We start from the raw sequence: 25,413 nt of genomic DNA on the forward strand, positions 1-25,413 counted from the left end.
CAAAATTTATCAACTTCGCGTAAAAGCAAACAACCATCCACAATAGCAATCGGACAACTCTGAGGACCAACTTGAAGAGCACTGCACCACCTACTGCTAGCATAGCCACCGCTTCTATTTGTATTTTAGGAACATAAACTTTTCCTTTGCGTGGGTGTGTGGGTTGCTTACTTGGTTTAAGCAGAATGGAGCTGTTTATGTCTAATGCAACTTCAAGAAGGCCACAAATGCACAAAAGAATTAACTCTCGGAGGGGACAAAAAGATCTGAAAAAGAAATGAACAAATAGCCAACAAAAGTCCTAACAAAATTCATATTTGCCCGAGGGATTTCAACTCATCTCTTTATTCCCAATAAAATTTCACAAATACCAAGACCCTACAAAAAAGGCCATGGTTGTATTCTCGTTGTTGAAACTTGAGAAAATAGATGAGAAACTTACTCGAAATTGAAATAGAAGAGCGAGGGGCGATCTCTCATAAAAGTAGAGATCGCAATTCACTTTTTTTTTTGTGCGCGTTTAATCCTTGTTCTTTATTTCACAGATGATAACGTCCAAACACAAAAGGGTCACCCAATCTCATGTAAGCAACATGTCAACACCAATGGAGAAAAATAGCATCCTTTCTTTTTAACAACCTAAATAAAGCATCACAATTGACTAAGGAAAAATCATTTTATGCATGATCAAGAGACATAAAAGACGAACAGAGAAATAATATATAAGGAAATGTGGAAAAGAAGCCCAAAAATACTACTTGAAGTTGCAAAGATTGGAACATCAGCATCCCATATTCCCCGCTAAACGCGGACGCCTCATTTAATTCTCCTGTATAAAAATAATAAAAAAAAACCCAATGATATTGATATGCAGAGAGACAACTAACGTGCATATAATGATGAACATGAATTTCCGTTTGACCGAAAAAATATATATAATGATGAACATAAAAATGAGAAACCCATGCGAATTCGGTAAACAAACGCAGAGCCAAAACAGGCACAATACAGCGCAAAAGAAAATTTTTAATACACCAGTTCATACATCCAATTAATTCCAAATTCCAAAATCTGTAAAACAAACTCAACCTTCAATGTTGCAATTTGGGCAGTGTAGGTATGGTGGTGTCCGTAAAAGATTAGGAGGAGAAGTAGATATGGAGGAAAAGAGGAGAGAGAAGAGTGTTCTGCTAGTCCTTACTTGACCTCGCTCCCATGCCGATGGGAGACGATGGAGAAGGAGAAATGGGCCAGATGCACTCAAAGTTTAAAAACTGAAGTAATGATTATGGATTTTCGACCAGGAACTTTTTTTTTTATCGGTAGTTTTCTAAGAGTATATGTATGGGTTCAAATTGGCCCTTGACTGAAAACCACAATCCAGATTGCCTTCGATTTCAAATTTTTCGGGTGAAAGAAAATATAACCACCATGTGCTCATCAACTATCTTTCTGTAGTCAATTTCAGGAATTGCTTCCGTTGTGGACTTTTACCGAACACGTGGTGTGCAAGTAACAATAAAAATTTCAACCATGCACTTTAGCACAACCACGAACTACACAACTCCGAAGCCAGAGTAAAAATAAAAATCACAAAACTTGAGAAAATAATTTCGTAGAACTTACCAAGAGTGATTTCTGGAGTAGCCGGAGGTGGTGAACGGGATGAGCTTGGAGTCGAGCAGCTCGCAGATCGAGGAGAGCTGGAGGGGGCAACATGGATGACGTTGCCTCGGGACTCCTCCTTCTGGTCGATGGAGGAAATGATGCGCCAGGAGGCGCGGCGGGCGCCGGTGACATTCTTGTAGGCGACAGAGAGGAGGTTGTGCTCCACCACGATGAGCTCCTCGGATTCGTTCAGACCGGAGACCTCCATGAACTCTTCTCCATGAACTCAACAGATCCTCGGCGAGAGAGAGAGAGAGAGAGGAAAGTAAAGCAATTTTAGGGTATGTGGGTTTTAAATTTTGAAAACAAAATCGTAGTTTTACCAAAATGCCATTTTCCACTTTAGAGAATTGCCCTAAATCAGATTGATATATACTGAAATGCCATCTTTGTTCTCAGCCCCAGTAAGGCACACTATTTACAAAAATGCCATCCAAAAGTTAGTTTGTGAGAGGGATAGAATTAGACCGTTGGATTTGTAGGAATGGAGGGTTGAGATTTGTTTGGGGAGCAAATATTATATTGGAAAAAATCCCTCCCTTGTTATATTGATAATTGTCCAACGTATGATACATGGAAATGTAATATTCCAGCAAAATAAAGGGGACACAGGCTTAACCAGAAGCACAAGGAAAGCCTAACCAAAAGTAGAATACAACATGAATGCATTTCAGATATGTTCTTGCTGTACAGAGCTTAAGCTTCATATGGTAAATATCTTGCTGTACAGAGCTTAAGCTTCATATGGTAAAGGAGCCTTTCAACTAAATTGATACATCTTCCTCTACAATCACTACTTCCTAGCACGTGTAATTCACTGGAAAACCAAGTTGATCCTCATCCAACTTCTTAGGGGGAGTCTGCAAAGGGGACATTTTGATTTCATTCCAGCAGTTCACGAAGTCAAATCTACCACTGTGATGGGCATGGTTTCAAAATATCAGAACATCACAGACCTGCATTTGTCTCATGTAGTAACTGTGTTTCTTTCACCTAAACATAGGCTTTGCTGAAAGAAACAATGACCTTAGAGTCAATGGCTGGCAAATTTACTTTGTAGGCTGGACCAGAAACTGTGCAGAAGCATAACCAGACAAGATCATTGGAAGCTCAACAAGTGAAGGATCTATTGCTGGAAGCGCCATATATATATCCTCAGTAGAGAATGGAATGCTGCAACAAGGCACTAAAAAAATGTAAGAGAAATGCCAAGCAGGAGGGAAAAAGCATCTGGACAAGATATACCTAAAAACTGAACATTGATCTAAAAATGAACAGTTTTGAGGGGTCGCCTATTAGAATTTTTAAACAGTAATTCATGTCTGGGAAATGATTCACAAATAACAAATTCCTACAGCAAACTAGCAAAAATGTGGCAATGGCATTTTCGAAATATGAGCCAAAATCATGGACACCCACTTTAAAATGAAAGAACCACAAAAGGCCAAAACAATCAAATTTGCACGAACATTCTGTTTATATATAATTCTGTTTATGTCTTACTTGGCACAAGTAGCATTACCTTGTTTTGTTTATTTTCCTCATCAATGCAAGAATGCCAATTTGCCATCATTTAGAAATTCAAATACTTACACAACACAAAGGTAAGGGCGGGCTTGGCGCAACGGTAAGGTTGCTCCATTGTGACCTGGAGGTCACGGGTTCAAGTCGCGGAAACAGCCTCTCTTCTTGCGGGGGTAAGGCTGCGTACATCAACCCTTCCCCAGACCCCGAGATGGCAGGAGCCTCGTGCACTGGGTTAGCCCTTTTAACACAAAGCTTTAGAAGCATGCTAAGCAGTTAATGGTGTCGAACACTATCCTTATTAATGATAATATTGACAAAGTTATCCAAAAAAATATAACTCCTATATCTCTTCAATAAACATGAACAGAAAAATTATTTCTTAGAACACAAAAGCACAAAATGACCAAATAAACAAGTAGAAACAATTTTCTCAATCGGTATGAATTATGTGAAACAATTCGATATGATGATAGGTGTAAGTAGTTTACCTCAAATCGTCGTCCAGCAAAAAAGAATTCGAGGTTAGATTCTGGGAGTCCTTATTCAAAATCTCCCTCATCTGAGCAACTACCTGTGTAGCCATACAATGTTCAGAAACCATGGGCAACATTGTAACCAATTAACAACAACCAGGCAAGGAACTTTAAACTTGCCTCGTTTGATACGCTCTGAGTTCCATACTTGTCATCCCAGTACATAGTACTTATCCGATATATTTGCCTGACAGTCAATGCCTGCCCAGTATGATGATCTGTATAAGTGGAATGCTGAAGAAAATCTATGATAAAGAAGTGGCCAGATTTAAGAACTTACTGGACATAGATCTTGCCTTATTTCGTCCAGGGATTTTTTCCTTTTCTGATGTATCACCTAAATGATTTACAAGGCCCTTGAATAAATACAGCTCTGAAGTCAAAATCAATACAACTTTCCATTACAGGTGTAGCTCATACCAGAAAGCCAACAGCTTGTCTAATATAATTTAGCTCGTGCCATGAGGTTCCTGCAAACTGTATTTAGGAATGACTCAGATTCAGTAACACAAATTCCGATTTCTGCAGTAAATGCTTGCCAACAGAAGAGGAAAACTCTGTTTACCTCCTCTGTCGCACCAACAATCCATTTTTCTAGTTCCACCAAACCCGATTTCACATATTCTCCATTGGAAAATGTGCAACATTCTCGTCGCAGCAGTAGACTGAGAGAAAAAGATTCAGCTCAAGACCAAAGCCTAAATTCATTGTCATTGGAAGAACACAATGAACTCTAGGATCTAAACTACTTACCTGTTGAAAAGGGATATGTTGATGAAAGAGAAAACCTGGGTAGCAATCTTACGGACAAAAAATGAAGGTACCTGGAACCACATTAGTTTGGGGCACAAATTCATAAGTCAATGGGCACAACACTGAAAATAACAAAACAGAACAGAGAAAAAGAACCCATAAATTACTATCCCTGTGCAGGGACAAAAGAGTTTGGTAGCAAAATCAACCAAAAATCCACGCACGAGGAGCGATATACAAACAATTCAGCTGATCTTGCTAAGCTTTTACAGGGTTATTTCGACTGATAAACCAAAACAGTGTTGATTAATGCCACCTATTAATCGACATTTCAACCCCTCAATTTCTGTTTGTATGTTGGTCAAAAGACTCAAAACCACTGAGTTGCCACTGAATAGGGCTTTCTATACTATAGAATGAACTTTCATTCACATGTAATAAAGAGAAAAGTAATAGCCATTATTATCATCTTTACTCGGGTCGTATAAAAAACTTGACAATTTGGCAAGCTCCTTTCGCATCATGTAGTGGTTCCAAGTCTGCATCCTTGCTTAAGGAAGCTGTTATTGAACCCCACCATCTCGCTCAGTCAATTAGTCATCAACCCAAAATTGTTGCAACACCCTTCCTTCCCTCCAACTACCATGATATGATAACCACCATCATTCTGCTGTTGGAACTGACAGTTCCGATAATTAAAAACCTTGTACTTTGTTTAAAATAAAAGTAGCACTATTTTCATCAATCAAATTTGATGTACTTGTTGAAGATATTGGTCCTATTCTCTGATTTCTTACTAAGTACTCCCTCCATTCCATTTTGTTTGCTCACGTTTCCTTTTTCGGCTGTTCCAAATTGTTTGCAATTTTCCATAATTGGAAACCACCAAAAGGGCAAAGTTCCAACTATACCCTTTCAGTGTAAAATTCTAACACAATTATTAAACTATTAAAGTAATTCGAAAGGGTACGGAAATCTATACACTTTTCAACCCAAAGCCTTTAAGTCAATAAAATGGGACAGAGAGTAGTAAGGTTTTTATCTGTGTGTGACAGAGAAGTAAACTCGAGAAAGAACTATTGTAGTGTTGTAGACAATCAGCTTTGTGATTGTGGATCTATCAAAGAGATAATGGTTGAGATAAGAGAAAAAGGTACATTGATATAGTTGTGGAAACGTGGCATGGTGATCAGTTTTAATGGACGAAGATTGCAAAACTCAAACGAAATTGACTGAAAACAATACAACCTGCACAAATATAAATTGTAGAGCAACTGACTGAAATATAAACATGGCACGGTGAGTGCGTCGAATAAAAAGAGTAGAATCTTGTGTACTAGGCTGGAAACTAAATTGTAGAGCAACTGACTGAAATGTTTATACCAAGCACGCGAAGGCTGTTAAAGGACAAAGAAAGTGCGACAAAGACGACAAACGAGGCTAGAGGGATGAGAGCAACGCGAACGACAAATATAAATTTCTTTAGAAAGGTACACATTGACGAATGCATTATTTTTTTTTTTTTTGAACGGCGAATAAAGTTTTTTTAATCACAGTAAAAATTACCAAAAGTAGTAAAAATTACCAGAAGTAATGTTACAGAGATTAAAAGGATAGGAAGACTAGGCATCATAACGAACAAAATGCATCCCAACCAACACTCAATCTGCCCGCTAATCCTATGCCGCGAACTACCCTAAGAGCCAGCCACAAAACAATACAACCTGCACAAACCACTTGGAACCACTTGGAAGTGACTATCATCTAAAAAGCCCGCCTAAAGCAGACCCAATCACCACTCCACCCCACCCCACCCCGCCGTCCACCCACCATCGCCAAACAATGTCACCGGACGGAAACTTTGCACCAACAAAACCTGCAAGAGAACCCTTCATAAGGTTTAGGTCAAATCTTAGATCCAAACAAACAGCAACAAGAACCGACCAAGAAGTCAAATGGGACAGACCCGGAGATCAGACGCGCGACTCCACATTAGCCGTTAAGTGAAAAGATCGAATACACCCAACAGTGTAAGACCGGCGGGAGCCACGCCCAGATCGTCTATGCCATTAGGCCCATAAATCGGAAGCACCCAGTAGTGCTACCAGCGACAACCCAGGAGCTGGAATCGGAGAAAATCCACCGAAAACAACCCACCTCCACCGAGCCAACCAAAACCACCTCCCCCCGCCACAAAACACCACGGCCCCCTCCTCCACCCAAACCAGCCAATCCCCCCGCCAGATCTGCAGCCCCCATCGCCAGCCCCACCACCCCCCGCAACCCCACCGCCAGAAAACCTCCACTATAACTACAGACCCCACCACCACCAATCCCCACCGCAACCCCAAACCACCAGCCAAGCCCCAACCCACCACCATCAAAACCCCATCCAGATCCGCCAAACAAAAAAACGCAACAGCCACCGCCGCCACCTACACGATCGCGAGAGGACGGATCTAAAATAGAAAGAATCACCTCCAAAACACCACGCAGCACTTTAAAACACCACGCGGTATTTCAGAGCACCTCAACCCACTTTAGAGTGTCGTGCGGCATTCCTCAAGGCACTTTAGAGTGCCGTGCGTCAGAGGTTCTGGGCACGATCAGAAGCCCGTTGAATGGACTCAGTCTTCTTCCTCCACCTCCCACACTCCACCATAATCACCTTTGACCAAAAACTCTATAAATAGTCATTTTCAGCCATTTTTGGGGACTTCTCTCTCTCTCTCTCTCACTAACCACTCACCTCTCTCTCCACATCCCAAGTCTATACATTGATATACAATCCATTGCTCACCAAAATCTCGTTTTTCCATCAACTAGTCCATAAAACCCACCCAGAATCACTTCTAAAGTCAGAAATTCAACTGGCTTTAGGAGTTTCTAGTCTTAAATCAAAACTATTTTGCCATTTTCAAGCACATTCAAGCTCTAAAAGGTATAAAGCAAGTTCCTTAGGTCAAGCTCAGTCTTGGCCTTGAGGGGAGCTTACCGCGGTCGCTCAGTCTCTCTATACTGAGTATTGGCCTCAAAATAAGCTTCAAAAGCAGAAAGTAAAACAGTTTTTGCACTGGACTCACAGTGTCGTGCGGTGGTTCAAAATCCCGCACGGCATAGTGAAGTACGCCGCACGGTATTTTGGTTCTGACTTCCAGGTTGATCAGTGCCTGTGAAGTCAGAACCTCCTGCTTTTATACTCAAATCTCCTGTTTTTCTATTAAATACTCTTTTCCAGACTCATTTAATGTCTTAAAACTATTTTTGACGCCTCTTGGCATGGTATTTCATTTGAAAGCTTGAACTCAGAGGCTTATTAAACCATTTTCAGCGACAATATGTATAAAACCCATTTTCCAAGCTTGTAGTTCGAATTTTAACATGAAATATGTTGTTCTGGAAAAGTGCACAAACCAAAACCCCGCATGGCGTTTCAGTATGCCTGCGATGTTTTATGTTTCTTTATTCGTTTTTGACATTTCTGCAGGTTGTTTATTAGTACATTATTCACTTACATCTTGTACAGAACATTGGAGGCTGGCAAGGAATTGAAGCACGGGCAATGACTACATGAAGCAACAATACTGACTTCCTCCCAAACACGCATGATTGTTATGAGTAGCTGGAAGATTAGGACAGTTACGCATCAGAATGATCCCCATGGCAAAATGGGGATGCAAACGATGACATAATGGATTTAGAACACCACATTGTTTAGTCTGCGCTACTTTTCAGAATGATATATAATCTTGTGTTGATTCTTTTTTGGTTCACCAAATGTACCTAATAATAAGCCAACTGCTATTCTCTACTTTACATATGGAGTATCAGAATGCTAAAACAGTCAATGGCATGTATCCAGTTACAAGTTAACTTCTTAAACTAGAACTTGGCTTTTTACAAGCATAATGATTTCAGGTTCACTAGGCAATTCATTTAACTCAAAGCATCAAACAAAACCATAAGAAAACCGGAGAAATACAGCAACTAGAGAAAAAAAAACATGCCCCAGACTTGAGTAATGTGCTATACAAGTAGCATGGAGATGGGAGAACAAGCAATAGACGAATTGTTCAAGGAACGCGTAAAGAGGAAAAGAATGTCAGACGTACATGATTCTCACGCAGCCGACTCATAAGAGAATCCAAAAATCTGATGATGCTATCCCACTGACTGCATGGTGACTGCTGAGGAACACTACCAGGTGATCTAGATGACTTCCCACCGTGGACTCGTTGAAACTTTGGTGCCTTAACAGGTGCAGGAGTAGAACATTATATAGTTCCCTAGTTATGAACTACACTATTACCATACATATAATAGGACATAAAAACTAGTTGAGAATTGAGATTGAGATGATTGGAATTTGGCAACTTATCCACACATGATCACATGAAAAACCTAATTTTCTATTGAAACAGCCATCAAGAAAATAAAAAACCAAAAATCATGCTGTTACAACGCTTAACACAGATAAATAGGAGATGGAAGAGTAGCCAACAAAAATAAAAAGAAGCTTATTGCTGAGAAATCTGTTACGATAAAGACAAGAAAATCATTCACCTGAATGCATAAACCCAACAGCGGTGATATTTCTTTCTTCAAATTATCTCGTATCAAACCAAAAATCTTCTCCACACAAGCAGTTAATTGCTGTTTAAAAAGTATGGCTGGATATCTTGCTTCCACATGTGAAACACCATCCTCAAATCCAATGTACTTGAACGAAGATTTTAGGCCCTAAGAAATGAAACATAGATCAACTAAATCTCAACCCCATCAAGTTAGTAGCCAACAATTTTGGTTAGAGAGAAAGCACCACGAACTACTCGGAAAATATAATATATAGGGAGAAAAAAAGCATAGCAACCAAAACAAACCAAATAGAGCCCCAAGTCCCACTTAATCGGGCTCGGCTACATGAACTCATTTTCTCCATTGAGCTCTGTCAAAGGCATTGTGTTTCATGATATTCAACAAACCTAAGGCCCTTTCGAACTACCACTTCACAAGTTATGGTCTACCTCTCCTTAATACTACGCTCTACCATAACCATCTCACTCCTAACTACCGCATCTACCATTCAACATTAGTCTGCCTAGACCCTAAAGTCTAGGCATTGGGGATCCGCCTATCTACGCCACCCAGGTCAGACTTTTAGAACACTACGATTACTGTATTTAATTTATTTGTAAAATCCTAACACTAATTGCCTATTTCTATGATCTAGTGGGCTTAATTATTTTAGATAGAGCTTAATAGTTAGGACTAATCATAGATACGAACAAGTAAATTAAATACATGTGGCGTCTTCGTCCATAATTTTGTCGGAATTTATAGAGAATAAAAAAATGCTACGGTTGAATTTGTCACTCGAAATGAGTCCCCACATACTTTTCAGGATAGAATTTGAAGCCGTAACCATATTTCGTGTGAAACAAAAGTAATTAGACATCATTTGAGGCTCAATATAATTTTCCAAGTTCTGAAATTTTTCTACAGAAATCCGACACCTTCGCAATGACCCTAATATCAAATTAGTTATTCTAGAATTTTTGGGATTTTCCGAAGACCGCAGTCCAGACCGATATGTCAAAACCGGGCAAATTTTGATATTCGCCTAGCCTTAACAAATTCATACTAAGACTCCCTCTGTTCCAAATTGCTCGTCCCTTATACTATTTTGGGATGTTCCAAATTGTTAGTTCTCATTGAAAAGTAAAAACAAAATGGGTTCAATATTCCAAATTAATCCCTTTACCAATAACAATGATTTCATTCAAAAGTTAAAATATAAGGGCATTGCATCTTCTCATTTATTCCATGTCTCCTTCAGAAGTTGAAATTCCAATAAAGGACCAACAATTTGGAATAGAGGGAGTAGTAATTTGGGAAAACTCATTAATATTTTTATGTTCAAGTGCAAGCCCTTTGGAATTTTTTAATTTCACGACAAGTTAGATCCAATCCTTCGGTGAGTTGTGCTTACCTTGGTTACATGCGTTAAAGCATTCAACTCAAAACCAATTGGCAATTGGAGGAGATAATTAACCAATGTGGGACAAACTCCAACACTTCCACACACGTCTAACCCCCAACTCACACGTGGAGAGTTAAACAAACAATCCATAACACATGAATCACAACAAACAACGGTGCACTTATGGCACAAACAAGAGGGAACAAATTTTCCGAAACCTTAGCTCTTATACTGTGTTAAAGCTTCCAACTCAAAACCAATTGGGAATGAGTGGAAAGACCACCCAGGCTCATATACTAGTTTTGAAGAAAATAATTAACTAGTGTGGGACAAACTCCAACAACATTCATTTATTAAATGCTTTAAATTCAATTGCTACATGTTTGTAAAGGTAGGCAAATGTGAAAAATGTTCCTACATAAAAAAGTATTGCTCATAAATAGCAATTTACAAAAATGACTAGTTTACTATTGCTATGTTGTCATACTAATCCAGACCATGACAGTATGTTTGATAGCATGAATTCATTATTCGATAATACATGCTTACGATAGTATGACTCATTTGAACGGTGTCCAGAGTGTTAGAGGACGTTAAATGGACTAGGGACTTGAGAATATAAGGTTGGAGGTGCAACCATGCACTAACCGAGTACAGACATCACAATTCGCAAACACTCTAGAATGGGGTGACTCCCCAACCGAGTGGCAACAAAACCGTTGAATGGTATTATTCCAAATAGGCATGTGCAATGAAAATGGGTCTGACTACTAGGCTCCTGGACCGAAGAAAAGGATCCTTGTTCTAGGACTAAATGCATGAAGCTATTATTTTGCGATATTGCCACTTTCTATTCTTGGCAGAGTCATGAATATTTTTGACATGAATACTTTCATGATCAAACATGGAACCTTGGTATACAATTCTCATAAAAGCTTTTGCTTTTGAAAATCTCATATTTTTTTTCAAGTTAAAGTAGATAGCAAGGTTGTGGGTCGTGTACAGTTGCTCGAGTAGTAGTTGTAAAGAAAAAGTATGTAAACTAGGAGTACCTATAGCTCTTTCAATCGCAGCTCAAATTAGCTGTTGTAAATCGTAGCTCACCACTTAGTTACGCTGGAGTTGTATGTTAATACCGATTCCTTTTCTTTCTTGTAACATATTGTTTGAAAGCTCTGAATAATAGTAAGGCCTTGGTGACTGTCATCGGCTGGTCACATAAACCCTGTGGTAGAATCGGGTGGTCACACCCGTACTTTCCATTAAATTGACAATAGATATGTTACCAGAATATCCTATTGTTGGTTGTATAAATGGGCAAAATACCCTATATAGCTTTATAAAGACAACCAAACACCCTTTATTTTATCACTTATCATTGTGACCAAACATCCCTCCTACCACTCCCAAGTCCACCATTCCCTCTCAAGCTTTAATATCTCCTTCATTGCTCTCACAATTGGCCTAGTTTGGTATCACTTAAAAGGTGGCCATTTAATCTTCATATAATTTGGTTATTGGGTTATCACTTAGTGTAACTTTCACAAGATGTTATGTAAACCTATAACATGCGTGATTGAATAAGCTCCCACATAGCTTTTTAATTATATTTTTATGACTAAATGAAACAAAAAATAAATTTCAAGTATCTTTTTTTTATTTGGGTTTTGCTACACTAGGAAATTTTTATTTAACATTCTTGTTTCTATAAATTTTAACTCATAAGCTGACACTAATACTCCCTCCATCCCATAATTTTGGTCCCTTCAGAAACTACGTGCAATTTTCAAACTTAAAAATAATGTATTTACTAAAATAATTTTTTTTTTTTTTGCACTGTTCAAAAGATCTTATCGAGCTCTGTTCAGCTGACCTCAGAGGATTCCAGTCACCCGGCGCAGCATGTTTTATTATCGGCGGCAATTACAATCTGTTTCCCAGGGTCAAACCCAGTCTCAGTCCGCCTACGGTCTACCCGAAGGTTGAAGAGGAAGAGAATGGGTCAGATGGCAATTCGATTAAATAAAGAGGACTAGCTGTGAGCTTTGAGGAAAGCCTGTAATTTATCTTCCGACTTCCCCCTTCTCTTCCTGGGGAGAGCCACTAAGTAAGGCCAGTCAATTGAGAAATTAATAGAGTACAAAACTTATCTTCAAGCTTTACCTTATTTTGATCGTTCGAAGGGCAATCGCAGGGTCACTGAATGAAGTCCTCCGTTTATTTCGGAGATGCTGACCCGGAGCAAGGCAGAGATGACTAGAGCGATCACTTCATTGGCAATAGATGGGATGACTGTATTCGCATTCTGATGACCTTTTCCTCCTTTCTTCCATAAAGGTTCCCTTCACCGAACAGAATTAGTGCTTTAAATTGACTTCTTCTCATCCATCATCGGACTCGGTCCCGCCAATGGGGAAGATCCAAAGAACCCATCCGTTTCAAAAGCAGAGAAAATCAAAGAAACGAAACCCAGAGAGAGAAGAAAAGCTTACCGAGGATATCTTAGTGAAAAAAATTGCTTGTTTTCTTGGGGGAAGAGGAGTAAGACAAGGGCAGTTAGCGGGGTTGACTCAATATCAATATCATGATAGACAGAGGTCTAGGAAACTAGGCTGTTGACCGGGGTATGGTAACGAAATTAAACCAACGAAATGAAGGACTAACTTCCCCTATTAGATAGTACAGAGGAGGAAGAATCGATTCTATGAAAGAAGATTGTTAAGATAGCTCGCTACTCTGGCCAGTGCTATTGCCCTCAGAGATAGAGCGATTAGGAGAAGGAAATACAACCTATTATGTGCCAAAACTCAAAGCTATTTACTGCACAAAGTATGCTGCTACTAGAAGAGCAGTCCTACTAGCAACTGTCAGGCTTACCAGGGTCTAGGAACCTGGAACCTGCTTCCCAAAAAGAAGGGACGCTATGTATTCAAACAGAAAAGAACATAGATAGATATTCACTTTCAGAACTTTCCCTGAAAAAGAAGTCGAGGAAAAGGGTACAAGATCCCTGATCTCATCATTACATACGACATTTCGAGAAGAGAATGCTTTCTGTCTTGAAGCGACTTTGAGGAAATTTCTATGGAAGACTTAAGTTCAGGTGGAGCTAAAGTTTCTTGGGATGCGGTTTGTATGCCTAAAGATGAAGGTGCGTTGGGCCTGGTAAGGCTTGCTAGCTGGAATTAAGCCGCAATGTTGTTGAACAGTGAACGAGTACAGGAAAAGGAGAACACTTCACAAAATTAGCTTTGACAGTGAGCGAGATCATTGAAATTCAATCATAACAGCACTCAGTGAGTAAGAAATAGGATTGAAAGCAGGAGCAAGCAAAGGAGATGTTGATCTCAACGACGGGAAGATATATTGTGTATAAGAAGCTATCGAATACATCCCCACTACCCCCCGTACAAGGGGACATGCATGTGAATGCAATTAATGGTGACAATATTTAGCTCTCTCAAGAGCTCCTCAAGAACTTTATCTTTTTTTCTGGAAACATGGTCAACCAGAAAATTATTATACTCGCGATTCTTCATCCACCGATGCAGAAAATGCTCCAGTTTCCCATTCTCACGTGAGGCCGGAAAGTTTATTGGCAACAGGTCGGCACGAAATGATTCATCATGCTCAAACATCAATCTCGATCAATTGATGGGATTGCTGCAAAATCTCCAACTGGTGAGTATGCTGGGTCAGCTGCTGGCTTTGCTAAATCTTCTGCTGTTGGGTATTGAATTGTGAGGGGTGCTTAGCGAGGCACGGACGGACTGCCTTACAGAGGCAAAACTCCTAGCTCACAAATTAGTACAGTAGAACGACAAGCTGACTTGCTTCGGTTAATGAGCATAGTTTGATTATTGGCTTATTCGGATTATTTCGACCGTTGGACGATTTGGACGGTGTAGAGTAAATCTTCCTTCCGAGGTCTTACCCAGTGAGAGAAAGTTCGTGAGCTTATTTGGACCATTGTGAATGAGTCTTCCTTGGGTTTTCCTATTTCTTTCATGTCAACATTTCCTATAAAGCGCTTCTTGGAAACTTTGGACATTTTCAGTAGTAATCAAGCCCAGAGCGGGTTCCCGGTCTTGAGTTCCTGGTTGGTCGAAGTTTGGGACTTCGAACCTTCATTTATTGTCCTGTATCGTAAGCCATTTCACTTTGGTTGACTCTATATATCATCTTCCTCGTTCTCTCTTTCTCCACTTTGTAAGTCCATTATTTTTTTGAAAGAGTTGATTGAAAGTCGTCGTAGAAAGAAAAGTACCTTTGGAAGTGGCGCGGATTATTCTTTTCGACCGCTTTTTCTGTTCATTTCAACATTGATTTTTTAAACAAAACCATCGCAACAAAGTGACCGATAAATAAGAAGAAAGGATTCCTCCTTTTGCAGGCGCTTGCTCAGAATTGCCATGAATCAGACCTGTTTTTGACTATTTTGTCTAACCTTGTTCCGAAACTCAAAAGAAATAATCCTGTTGTGAGGTGTACGATCTAATCCCCCAGATCAATGAAGAAGGGAGAAGTCAGTTGATTCTTACGAAGAACCGGAAGTGAAGCGCTATGCTGGGGCGGGGGGACAAGAAAAGAAACTGCTCCAAAGAAAGAAATTGGGTTTCCCAATGCTTCTCCATGCCCAACGAGATGTGCCAACCTCGGGATGCTTTACTCCTAACCCCACAAGGTTCCAAGATGGCCCAATCTATCTAGAGTGCCCTTGATGTTCTTGTAGCGGAGGAAGGCGAGGTATTCTCAAACGGCAAAGCCTTAGCTGCAGTCCCATATATAATACCATGAAATATATCCTCTCATGCTATAACACTACAGGAGCTATTAGAGTCCTTATGTGACTGCTTACTACTTCAACTATAACAACATAGCTAAAAAGGGGCTTTCTCCATCCTTTGCTCCTTCTCGTGCAAGACCGCTTTCATTGGGAAAATCCTTCTCGTCAATCTCTACCCGTGGTCCTACTGATTCTAGCCAGTTTCTGAATGGATTACTCAGCGTGGGTGTCGAAGGTTCAATTCACACGAAATGTAAAAGAATGAATCGTACTTTACGTAGAAGCTAACCTCCATCCATTTCTCCTGATCCTTCTTTTCCCAGTGAGCTAACAGAGACCAATGAACCTCCAGACTTGAGATCATCAGCAACATCCTCATTTCCGGCAAGCGGACGGCTGCACCTCATCATTGCTACCCTCGAAATGAATTGGCTAGCTAGCTAGAATATGCATGTTGCTTCTCTTAGCACTTTTACTCACTACTACTTTCTTCCAGTCCCTTTTTCAATTTCAACTAAGCTTGGCACAGCCGCCTGGTAGTCGGTGAATGCGCTAATTGTAGGTGCGCGAATAATAGTAGTTGTCCGAAAGGGGATGTCATGCCTAATGCTAATTGGATTTGTAGTCCGATGTGGTAACTATCCTAAGGGGGAAGAGATCCAATAGTGGATTTCAAGATCGAACCGTTTCTTCTGACTATTTTCAGAGCCACAACTGGAGACGTGAGAGTGTCCCGTTCGATGAAGTCCTTCCGAATGCAAGGTGGTAATAAGATTTAGCGAAGAAATGTCACGTGACCAAAGACTTTGATGGGTTGGAATGCTCGTGATGTACCAATTTAGTGCGAGGAAAAAACCATATTTGCTAATAAGGAGGAAGTATTGTCAATGGGTGGCTTCTCTTTGTACAATGATTACATGATTATAAGTGGTTTAAGAGACCTACTTATATTTTGAATCATTCGTTGATGTAACATATGAGATAAGTTTTTAATCACTCAATCAATTAAAGAATTTAGTGATAATTTATTAGTCTCTCGTTCCCAAAGAATTTGAAAAGTTAGGACCAAATTTGAAAGAACATAATCTAAACCTGAACAAAATTCACTAAATCCAAAAACAAAAGGCTCATATTTTTTGGATTTTCTATTGGTGGCAAACATTTTTCTAGCTTCTTATAAACAGCTTTCATTTTTCAGATACTACATTTTGAACTGTGTGATAAGACATGTATCCGTGGCCTCCCACTAGAAGCGCCTAAACCCTCTTCACTGAGATATTCCTCGTGCTTCTCATTCATAGTCTATGAAAGTGGTTCTTCCATCTTCCTTTATTCTCCTCATCCTTCACCAATACCCTACATTCGTCATCTTTCATGCACTTATGTTGAGAAAAATCTCTTATTTTCTTTTCTCTCAATTTGTTAAGCTTATAAATGTTCTTTTCTCCATCCTTGTCATCTAGTTATGCATAGAAACCCTCAACTTGATCACATCTTCGCTTCCCCCACCAAAAGGCTCAAACTATGACTAAGTCCCCAGCAGCTGCAGATACAAAAGAGTGTCGCAGTGCCTACTTGCCAACTTCTTTGTAACTCTTAAAGTACTCTTCATTCAGGGACTTTGCCAATTTCTAAAGCACTCTTCTTTAGCTTTTAATATGGCTTGAACCTTGTTAGTCAACCACCATGACTTTTCCTTGGAACATCTAACCTTCGGCTCTCCAAGGACTTCTTGTGATATTTTCTGATGCAGCCTGCCATCGCATCGACATTTCCACTACCACTTTGTCTCTAAACAACTCCGAATTCTCCCCTTGTTTACTCTGTTATCTAATTCGTAGACTTTTACTTTCTTTAATCATTCTCTGATGACCTTGCAAGCAAATATGGACTATAATCATATGGTGAGACACCAAACACTCTCCACGATATGCTCATTAGTATTACAGAAGACGCCTACACCCAACATTTAATTTTCAGTGTAATTCAGCTAATACTTTACTGCATCTGAACTAGTGTTTTCATAATTTGGTTATTGTTCTATTGCATTTAAATTGAGGATTGTTCCTGAATTGAGATTAGATTAACTTTTTCATATTATTGATAAGAGTGTTGTTTCATTTATGAGATTTAAATGAGTAGAAGGTCATAAGACTTCCAATTTCATGTTGATCTATAACAAATAGTTTTGATCTGATATTTTTCTCAAGATGAATAGTCTTAAAGCTTTTAAAATTTACTTTGCGACTTGATTTCCATGCTTTAAATTTATGGTGCTCACTTGCTTTATGAGTTCCAATAATTTTCGTAGATGATAGTAATTTGTGCTTAAGTGACAAAGGTGTTTGTTGCATTATATGTATTCTATATTTTATTGAGCTTTAAAGTTGATGCAGGACATAATGGTATTATTACAATCACAAGAAATGTGTGATTGGTGATTGATTGGATATCTAGGTGATTGATTGGTAATAGATGGAAGGGGATTAGAATTTTTCTTTTCTGTTTTAGTAACATGTTCTGCCATAATCTTCGGTAGATTTAGATTTTTGATTGCTTTCCTTTTTGGTTAAGATCCTAGTAGTTAAAGTATTCTTGTAAGGCATAAGGCCAAGGCACTTAATTTTCCATCTTCAATAATATTTCTCTTGAGAGTCATTTCTCATTCTGGTGGATTCCAATCCCGTGGACTCAGGAATTAAAGAACTCACTTCCGACCTGCGTCAGTTGGTATCAGAGCAGTAACGTCCAAGAACAAAAGCTAGCAAATGAGCAGAACCAACAGCAGTTCGATGAAGTTCGACGTACGCTGGCGGAGATGCAGCAATCATTCGCGCACCTGTACCTTGGCGGCCACCGGGATCGGGGGTGCGTGTCAACGAGAATCTGCCTCGTGGCCGCTCGGATGGTGGTAACGATCTTATCAATCTGCGTAGGAAACCAGCCTATGTAGATGATTCCAGTGATGAGGAACTTGGCAATGTGCTGGTTGAATGGCGTCAGGATTACCCCGAGCGCAACGGCCGTGGCCATGGGTTCTCCAATTTCAAGGTTAAAGTGGACCTCCCCAATTTTAATGGCCATCTTCACGTTGAAGGTTTCCTTGACTGGTTATCTGAAGTTGAGAATTTTTTTGAGTGTATGGAGATCCCGGAGGAGAGGCAGGTAAAGTTGGTGGCTTATAAACTTAAGGGAGGTGCCTCTGCTTGGTGGGAGCAGATGCAACATAATCGCAGAAGGCAAGGGAAACAACCTATCCGTACGTGGAACAAGATGAGGCAGTTGATGCGAGAAAGGTTTCTCCCTCCAGATTATGAGCAGATGTTATACCAGCAGTACCAAAACTGCAGGCAGGGGTACCGGTCAGTCAGCGATTATACCGAGGAGTTTTATCGTCTGAATGCTCGTAACAACTTATCAGAGACAGAAAATCAGCAGGTGATGAGGTCTATTGGAGGTCTAGGCCTTCCAATACAAGATCAGATTGCGTTTCATACCGTTTGGAATTTGTCCGAGGCTGTAAACTTGGCTTACAAGGCGGAGTCTCAATTATCGGGGGCACCAGCCAAGACTCCATCCACTAGCAGATCAGTTTCTGATTCAAACCGAGCTGCAACTGATCGGGGCAAGCAATTCAACCCGCAAGTAGTTCAACATCAACAAGCATCTCAACGCATAAACCAACGTGATCCTATTTAGACCAAACAGCCAGCGATTTCTCAGCCTCATCGCAACAATAATCCTTATAAACGTCCAACCATTTATAAGTGTTATTGCTGCAACCAACCTGAGCATCATTCCAGCACGTGTCCAAACCGAAGGCAGGCTAATTTGGTTAATGCAACCGAGGATGATCCTGCAGATTTTGGGAATGAAGGAAGTGATGACTACGGAGATCAGAATGATGATGAAGAGGTCAAAGTTGTAGAGGGGGATATGGAGATCGAGTTGTGTGTGTTGTGCAAAGACTTTTGTATGCACCAAAGCATGAGTCTGACCTGCAGCGACATAACATCTTCAGAACTAGCTGTACCATCAATGATAAGGTGTGTGATGTCATCATTGATAGCGGTAGCAGCGAGAATATTGTGTCGAGGGCTCTCGTCGACAAGTTACAATTGAAGACCAAGCCTCATCCTTCTCCTTACAATATCGGATGGATCAAGAGGGGTGCCGAGATCAAGGTAACAGAAGTTTGATGTATTCCTCTTTCAATTGGTAAAAGTTATCGAGATGCAATAACATGTGATGTAGTAGACATGGATGCAAGTCATGTGCTGCTAGGGAGACCTTGGCAGTATGATGTTGATATAGTTCATAAGGGGAGGGACAATACATAGTTTAGTTGGAACAAGAAGAAAATTAAACTAGTTCCATTGCAAGAAGGACTACCTAAAGCTTCTAAAGTGGAGGGGAAATCCTTTGTTGCAGTTCCAGCATCTGATTTTGTTGACGATATGAAAAAGGCAGGTGAACTTCTTGTTTTAGTTGTCAAGGGACAAGAACCAGTGGTTGTAGATTCTAACATTCCTGGGGAGCTTCAACCTTTGTTGGAAGAATTTTCAGACATCATTCCTCATGAACTTCCTGATGGTTTACCACCCATGAGGGACATACAACACTGCATTGACTTGGTACCCGGTGCAAGCCTCCCGAATCTTCCACACTACAGAATGAGTCCTGCAGAGAGTGCAGAATTGCAAAGGCAGGTTGCTGAGTTGAACCGGAAGGGGCTTATTAGAGAGAGTATGAGTCCTTGTGCCGTACCGGCACTACTTACAACAAAGAAAGATGGGAGTTGGAGGATGTGCGTTGATAGCAAGGCAATCAACAAGATTACGGAAAAGTACAGGTTTCCAATACCGAGCTTGAGTGACATGTTAGACATGCTTGCAGGCTCTAAAATATTTTCGAAGATCGACTTGCGTAGTGGCTACAACCAGATAAGAGTTAAGCCTGGGGATGAGTGGAAGACTGCCTTAAAGACAAAAGAAGGACTATACGAGTGGTTAGTTATGCCATTTGGGTTGTCTAATGCACCAAGCACCTTTATGAGGGTGATGAATCAGGTTCTGAAACTTTTCATTGGCAGATTTCTTGTGGTGTATTTCGACGATATCTTAATTTACAGCTAGTCAGAAGTTGATCATATGAGCCACTTGCGAAAAGTTCTTCAAGTCCTTCGGGATAACAACTTATATGTCAATCTAAAGAAGTGTTGTTTTATGACAGAAAAGTTGTTCTTGGGATTTGTTGTTGGAGCAAATGGCATTCAAGTGGATGAAGAGAAGATCAAGGTAATCCAGGATTGGCCGACTCCAACAAATGTTAGTCATGTTAGAAGCTTCCATGGCTTAGCTACTTTCTACAGGAGGTTTATCCGGAACTTCAGTTGTATCGTGGCACCTATCACCGAGTGTATGAAGAAAGGAAAGTTTCAGTGGGGAACTGAGCAAGAGGAAAGTTTTGCGCTAATCAAAGAGAAGTTGTGCAGTGCTCCAGTTTTGGCATTGCCAGACTTTGACAAGCTATTTCAAGTTGAATGTGATGCCTCTATTGTGGTAATCAGGGCTGTCTTATCTCAAGAAGGTCGACCAATGGAATATTTCAGTGAGAAGCTTAGAGAGGCACGACAGAAATGGACTACCTATGAGCAGGAATTTTATGCAGCACTTCGGGCTGTCAAGCATTGGGAGCATTATCTTGTTCAGCGAGAGTTTGTGTTGTAGAGTGATCACCAAGCACTGAAGTTCGTAAATACACAAGGCAGCTTGAACAGAATGCATGCCAGATGGATTTCTTTCATTCAACGGTTCACTTCTATTTTAAAACATAGGACCGGGCAACAAAACAAAGTGGCTGATGCATTGAGTCGGCGAGCAGCTTTACTTACAACTCTTAGTTCGGAAATTGTTGGTTTTGAATTCATCAAGGAGTTGTATGAAGAAGATGAAGATTTTAGTAATGTTTGGAGGAAGTGTCAACTGAAACAGGATGCTGGAAATTATCATGTGCAGGATGGCTCTCTTTTATGGTAACCAATTATGTATTCCAAGGGCATCACTAAGGGAGAAGATCATTTGGGACTTGCATGGTGGTGGCCTAGGAGGTCATGTGGGACGTGACAAGACTATTGCTTTAGTGGGAGAGCGATATCATTGGCCACAAATGAAGAGGGATGTTGGCAAGTTCGTGCAAAAGTGCCTTGTTTGTCAAAAGGCAAAGGGGCAACAAAACACAGGCCTATACACTCCATTGCCCATACCAGAAAATTATATGGGAGGATCTTTCCATGGATTTTGTCTTGGGACTTCCAAGGACTCAACGAGGTATGGATTCTGTTTTTGTTGTAGTTGACAGATTCTCCAAAATGGCACACTTCGTTCCTTGCAGAAAGACATCAGATGCAACTCATGTGGCAAACCTCTTCTTTCGAGAAATTGTTCGATTGCATGGAGTTCTGAAAACTATTACTTCAGATCGTGACGTCAAGTTTCTCAGCCATTTTTGGAGAACATTGTGGAGGAGATTCGATACGAGTTTGAATTATAGTAGCACAAGCCATCCGCAGACTGATGGGCAGACCGAAGTAACAAATAGATCATTGGGGAACATGATCAGATGTGTCTTGGGGGATAAACCAAAACAGTGGGATGCAGCTCTTCCTCAAATCGAGTTTGCATTCAATAGCACAGTGAATAGGTCAACGGGAAAGACCCCTTTCGAAGTTGTCTACACTAATCCTCCACAGTTTGCACTTGATTTGGCTCCCTTACCAAAGCTTCCAGGTCAGAGCGTCGCAGCAGAGAACATGGCACAACAGGTTCAGAATATTCAGGTTGAGGTGAAACAGAGCTTAGAAGAGGCCAACAAAAAGTATAAAGCAGCTGCAGACAAACATAGTCGAGCTAAAGTGTTCAAAGAGGGTGATCAAGTGATGGTTTATCTACGCAAGAGCAGGCTCCCTACAGCAACTTACAGCAAGTTAGCGGACAGGAAGTATGGTACTTTTCGAATCAAGGTGAAGATTAATGACAACGCTTATATCATTGATCTTCCAGAGCATATGCAGATTTCTTCTACCTTCAACGTTGCAGATTTGTTCGAGTACTATCCAGATAAGCCGTTATATCCTGAGAGTAACTCGAGGGCGAGTTCTCCTGAAGTGGAGGTGACTGATGCAGGACATAAGACATAATGCTATTATTACAATCACAAGAAATGTGTGATTGATTGGATATCTAGGTGATTGATTGGTAATAGATGGAAGGGTATTAGAATTTTTCTTTTCTGTTTTAGTAACATGTTCTGCCATAATCTTAGGCAGATTTAGATTTTTGATTGCATTCCTTTTTGGTTAAGATCTTAGTAGTTTAAGTATTCTTGTAAGGCATAAGGCCAAGGCACTTAATTTTCCATCTTCAATAATATTTCTTTTTAAAGTCATTTCTCATTCTGGTGGCAGTCCCGTGGACTCGGGAATTAAAGAACTCGCTTCCGACCTGCGTCAAAAGTTCTGAAACTTTTGTGGAAGATTGTTAGAATATTATTTGAAAACTTCCAAAACATTGGTAACATAATTATATCATCTAACTTTCGCTTACAAGAGTTTTATTGCCTACTTATATAGAGAATTCTTTGGTTGCTTATCAGCCATTATATTGGGTCATTGCAAAATCATTATTCAGAAATGCATGTCATTGGCCATTAGATCTTCATATAGCTCTATGTATAGAGAAAGCTCTACATGCTTTTGTAAGGAGAATGATATGAGATAAGATGAGAAGGAAATATTCGATCATGTTACACAATTACATTTCAAATATTTTGTCGCATTCTTATAGGAAACTTTGATTGGTATGTGAACTCTGGATGAGGACGCTTGCAAGCATTGGGTTGGATCTGGGAGTCATTGACGTCCGCTAAATCATGAGGCGACACCAGTAACTTTTGGACAGCATCTACGCGCCACACAATCCCGCAGGCTACCCTTTTTGTTTTCCTCTAATTCTTGTGTTATATTCCCATGTTTTTTTTGGTAATTTAGATCATATTAAACCAAAACCAAAAACAGGAGCAAAGGAGCATACCTCAGAAACAGAAATACAATCAATCAAACTGACCCTATCTAACAACCCAACGAAAGCCATATGCAAACCATCTAATTCATCTACTCGTGCAAATTTTCAAACAATCTAAAGTTGTTTGTCTTGACTTTACATGTAAGACAATTTTATCGTGGAATGATTCTGGTAGTTTACTGGGATACCTAAATGAAAGCAAATTTTCTAACATCCAGTGCCCCTAGGTTTAAGGTGCCAAGGTGGGTTCAACGTGACCATGCCCATGGCTGGTTGCCCTTTTACCAAAAAAAAAAAAACACACTTATTTTCATCAAACAATGTTACTAATTAGATGACAAATACTATGTGGTATATTGTGTAACTGCAGAACTAACTTGGGAAATTCGTCCATTCATCCCAGAAGAACCTGCAGAACGTTGAGAAGTAGCAGTCAAAAGCCCATTCGAGCGTGAATTCTTTTGCAGGAAGCACAGAAGTGCAGAGGTATTAGACAACCAGTATGGCAAGGTAACATTCTCATCTCCCACCTAAAAGACAGTTATGACAAATACCATTATCTCTTCCAATAGTTCAGCAAAAACTCTACTACAGTAAACATTGCTCAACCCCAAAAAGAAAGAAGCATGCCCGGGATATTGGAAAGGATGAATGACCTTCAAGACCTCATTAATGCCCTCAATAATGTAGTCAAAAATAGAAGTCCTCTCTGAGTCGAAGGCATGCCACTGAACAAGGCATTTGTATATGACACAAGCCGCCACTGGTTTACCATCTTTAAACCCCAAATCCTCTTTGATACAGCTTGAGAGAAATTCATCGTTCTCCTGTACAACAATTTCACTTGTAGCCCTTGAATGTTATACAGATCTCATCAAAGAATTTACTGTTAAACAAACAGACTGTCATAAATACTAAGCTGTAATATAAAACAAATTAGGTAATAAGACCTGGTGCTTTTCAGTGGTTAACTTTGTCCTGCGAGAGTCAGATAAACCTTGTGAAAGAGGTGTTATAAGTTTTGTGGGTGTGGGTGTTTCCTGCGTCGAAAGGTATTACATAAGTCAGCAAAATGAAGAGAACTACAGTATCCAAGTAAATCATTGACCAATATCAGCCAGATCTTACATATACAGACTTCCTATCAGCACAGGGAAGGGCAAGTACACCAGTGTACTTCTGTTTCATCAGAAAACATTAAGTTGAAATACACTCTTAGTTTCTGTATGAAAAGTAAACTAACCAAGACACAAAGTACACGGGTACACATATACACACTCACCGACACACGCATGTGGCTGGAAAACTATAGAGACCAAATAAATGAATGACAAGTTACCTCTAAAAACGGCTTCACAACACCAGGACGGTTGCTCTTTGGAGAAGCAAACAATGTTTTTTGCCGCAGCACATGATTCTCATCCTCTAAACTGCAAAGCTTCTCCTCAAAACTTGTATTCAGAAAACATATTTTCAAATCAGGAAGGGAACATAAAAGACGAGCAATTTTTTTTGAAACATACTTAAAAAAGAAAAGAAGAATGCAATGCAATTTTTTGACGTCTGGAGGTACTTGTAGCAGTAGGTAATGGGAACCCAACCCCAAGATACAGGTACATGAGAACCCACGCCCAAGATTTGAAAAAAAAAAGATATGATAAAGATAATGACAAGAAGAATTGTCAACTGCATGAACTACTTTTAAGGAAAGGGAAATGCTAGGGACACATCAATGTGTGACACCCCAATCACACCTCTCTCACATGCATGTGTGGGAATTTCACAATATATTCTAGGGACCCGCTAGGGACCCACATGTATGTGAGAGGGGTGTGGTTGGGGTGTGATAAATTGATGTGCCCCTAGCATCTCCCGGAAAGGAAAAGACAAAACTAACAATTAACCAGCTCAGATCTTTAAGCAGTGATAGAACACCTTTGTAACTTCTGCTGCAGCTGCGAACATGTTTTTTCAACTTCCCACAACTTTTTCATTGTATCATTAGTATATTCTTTAGCCTTCACAAGCTCCTGCTCAAGAATTGAATTTTTCTTCTCCATAGCATTAATGAAATTCTGCAAAGTA

The 25,413-nt window shown here is 40.0% G+C and overlaps 1 protein-coding gene across 9 annotated transcripts in view; it reads right to left on the reverse strand.

Annotated features, from left to right (window-relative positions):
- Positions 1-2,185: 2,185 nt before the first annotated feature.
- Positions 2,186-25,413, reverse strand: part of LOC131308164 (myosin-15) — a 64,533-nt gene continuing 41,305 nt past the window's right edge. For 3 of the 9 annotated variants that reach the window (XM_058334994.1, XM_058334993.1, XM_058334986.1), the window contains 15 exons: positions 25,264-25,403; positions 24,668-24,779; positions 24,457-24,507; positions 24,279-24,368; positions 23,985-24,155; positions 23,706-23,858; positions 9,045-9,221; positions 8,594-8,731; positions 4,482-4,552; positions 4,294-4,393; positions 4,149-4,205; positions 4,009-4,065; positions 3,849-3,929; positions 3,684-3,766; positions 2,186-2,841 (listed from right to left, as the gene is read on the reverse strand). In XM_058334994.1, the coding sequence (XP_058190977.1) occupies positions 2,718-2,841; positions 3,684-3,766; positions 3,849-3,929; positions 4,009-4,065; positions 4,149-4,205; positions 4,294-4,393; positions 4,482-4,552; positions 8,594-8,731; positions 9,045-9,221; positions 23,706-23,858; positions 23,985-24,155; positions 24,279-24,368; positions 24,457-24,507; positions 24,668-24,779; positions 25,264-25,403 (1,605 nt within the window). In that variant the 3' untranslated portion in view covers positions 2,186-2,717. Of the gene's footprint in view, positions 2,855-3,683; positions 3,767-3,844; positions 3,930-4,008; positions 4,066-4,148; positions 4,206-4,293; positions 4,394-4,481; positions 4,553-8,593; positions 8,732-9,044; positions 9,222-23,705; positions 23,859-23,984; positions 24,156-24,278; positions 24,369-24,456; positions 24,508-24,667; positions 24,780-25,263; positions 25,404-25,413 lie in introns of all 9 variants that reach the window. The other 6 variants (XM_058334988.1, XM_058334987.1, XM_058334991.1 and 3 more) reach the window with 6 other exon arrangements.

This window comes from Rhododendron vialii, chromosome 11a, assembly GCF_030253575.1.
Source record: "Rhododendron vialii isolate Sample 1 chromosome 11a, ASM3025357v1".
In the NCBI taxonomy this organism is placed as follows: Eukaryota; Viridiplantae; Streptophyta; class Magnoliopsida; order Ericales; family Ericaceae; genus Rhododendron; species Rhododendron vialii.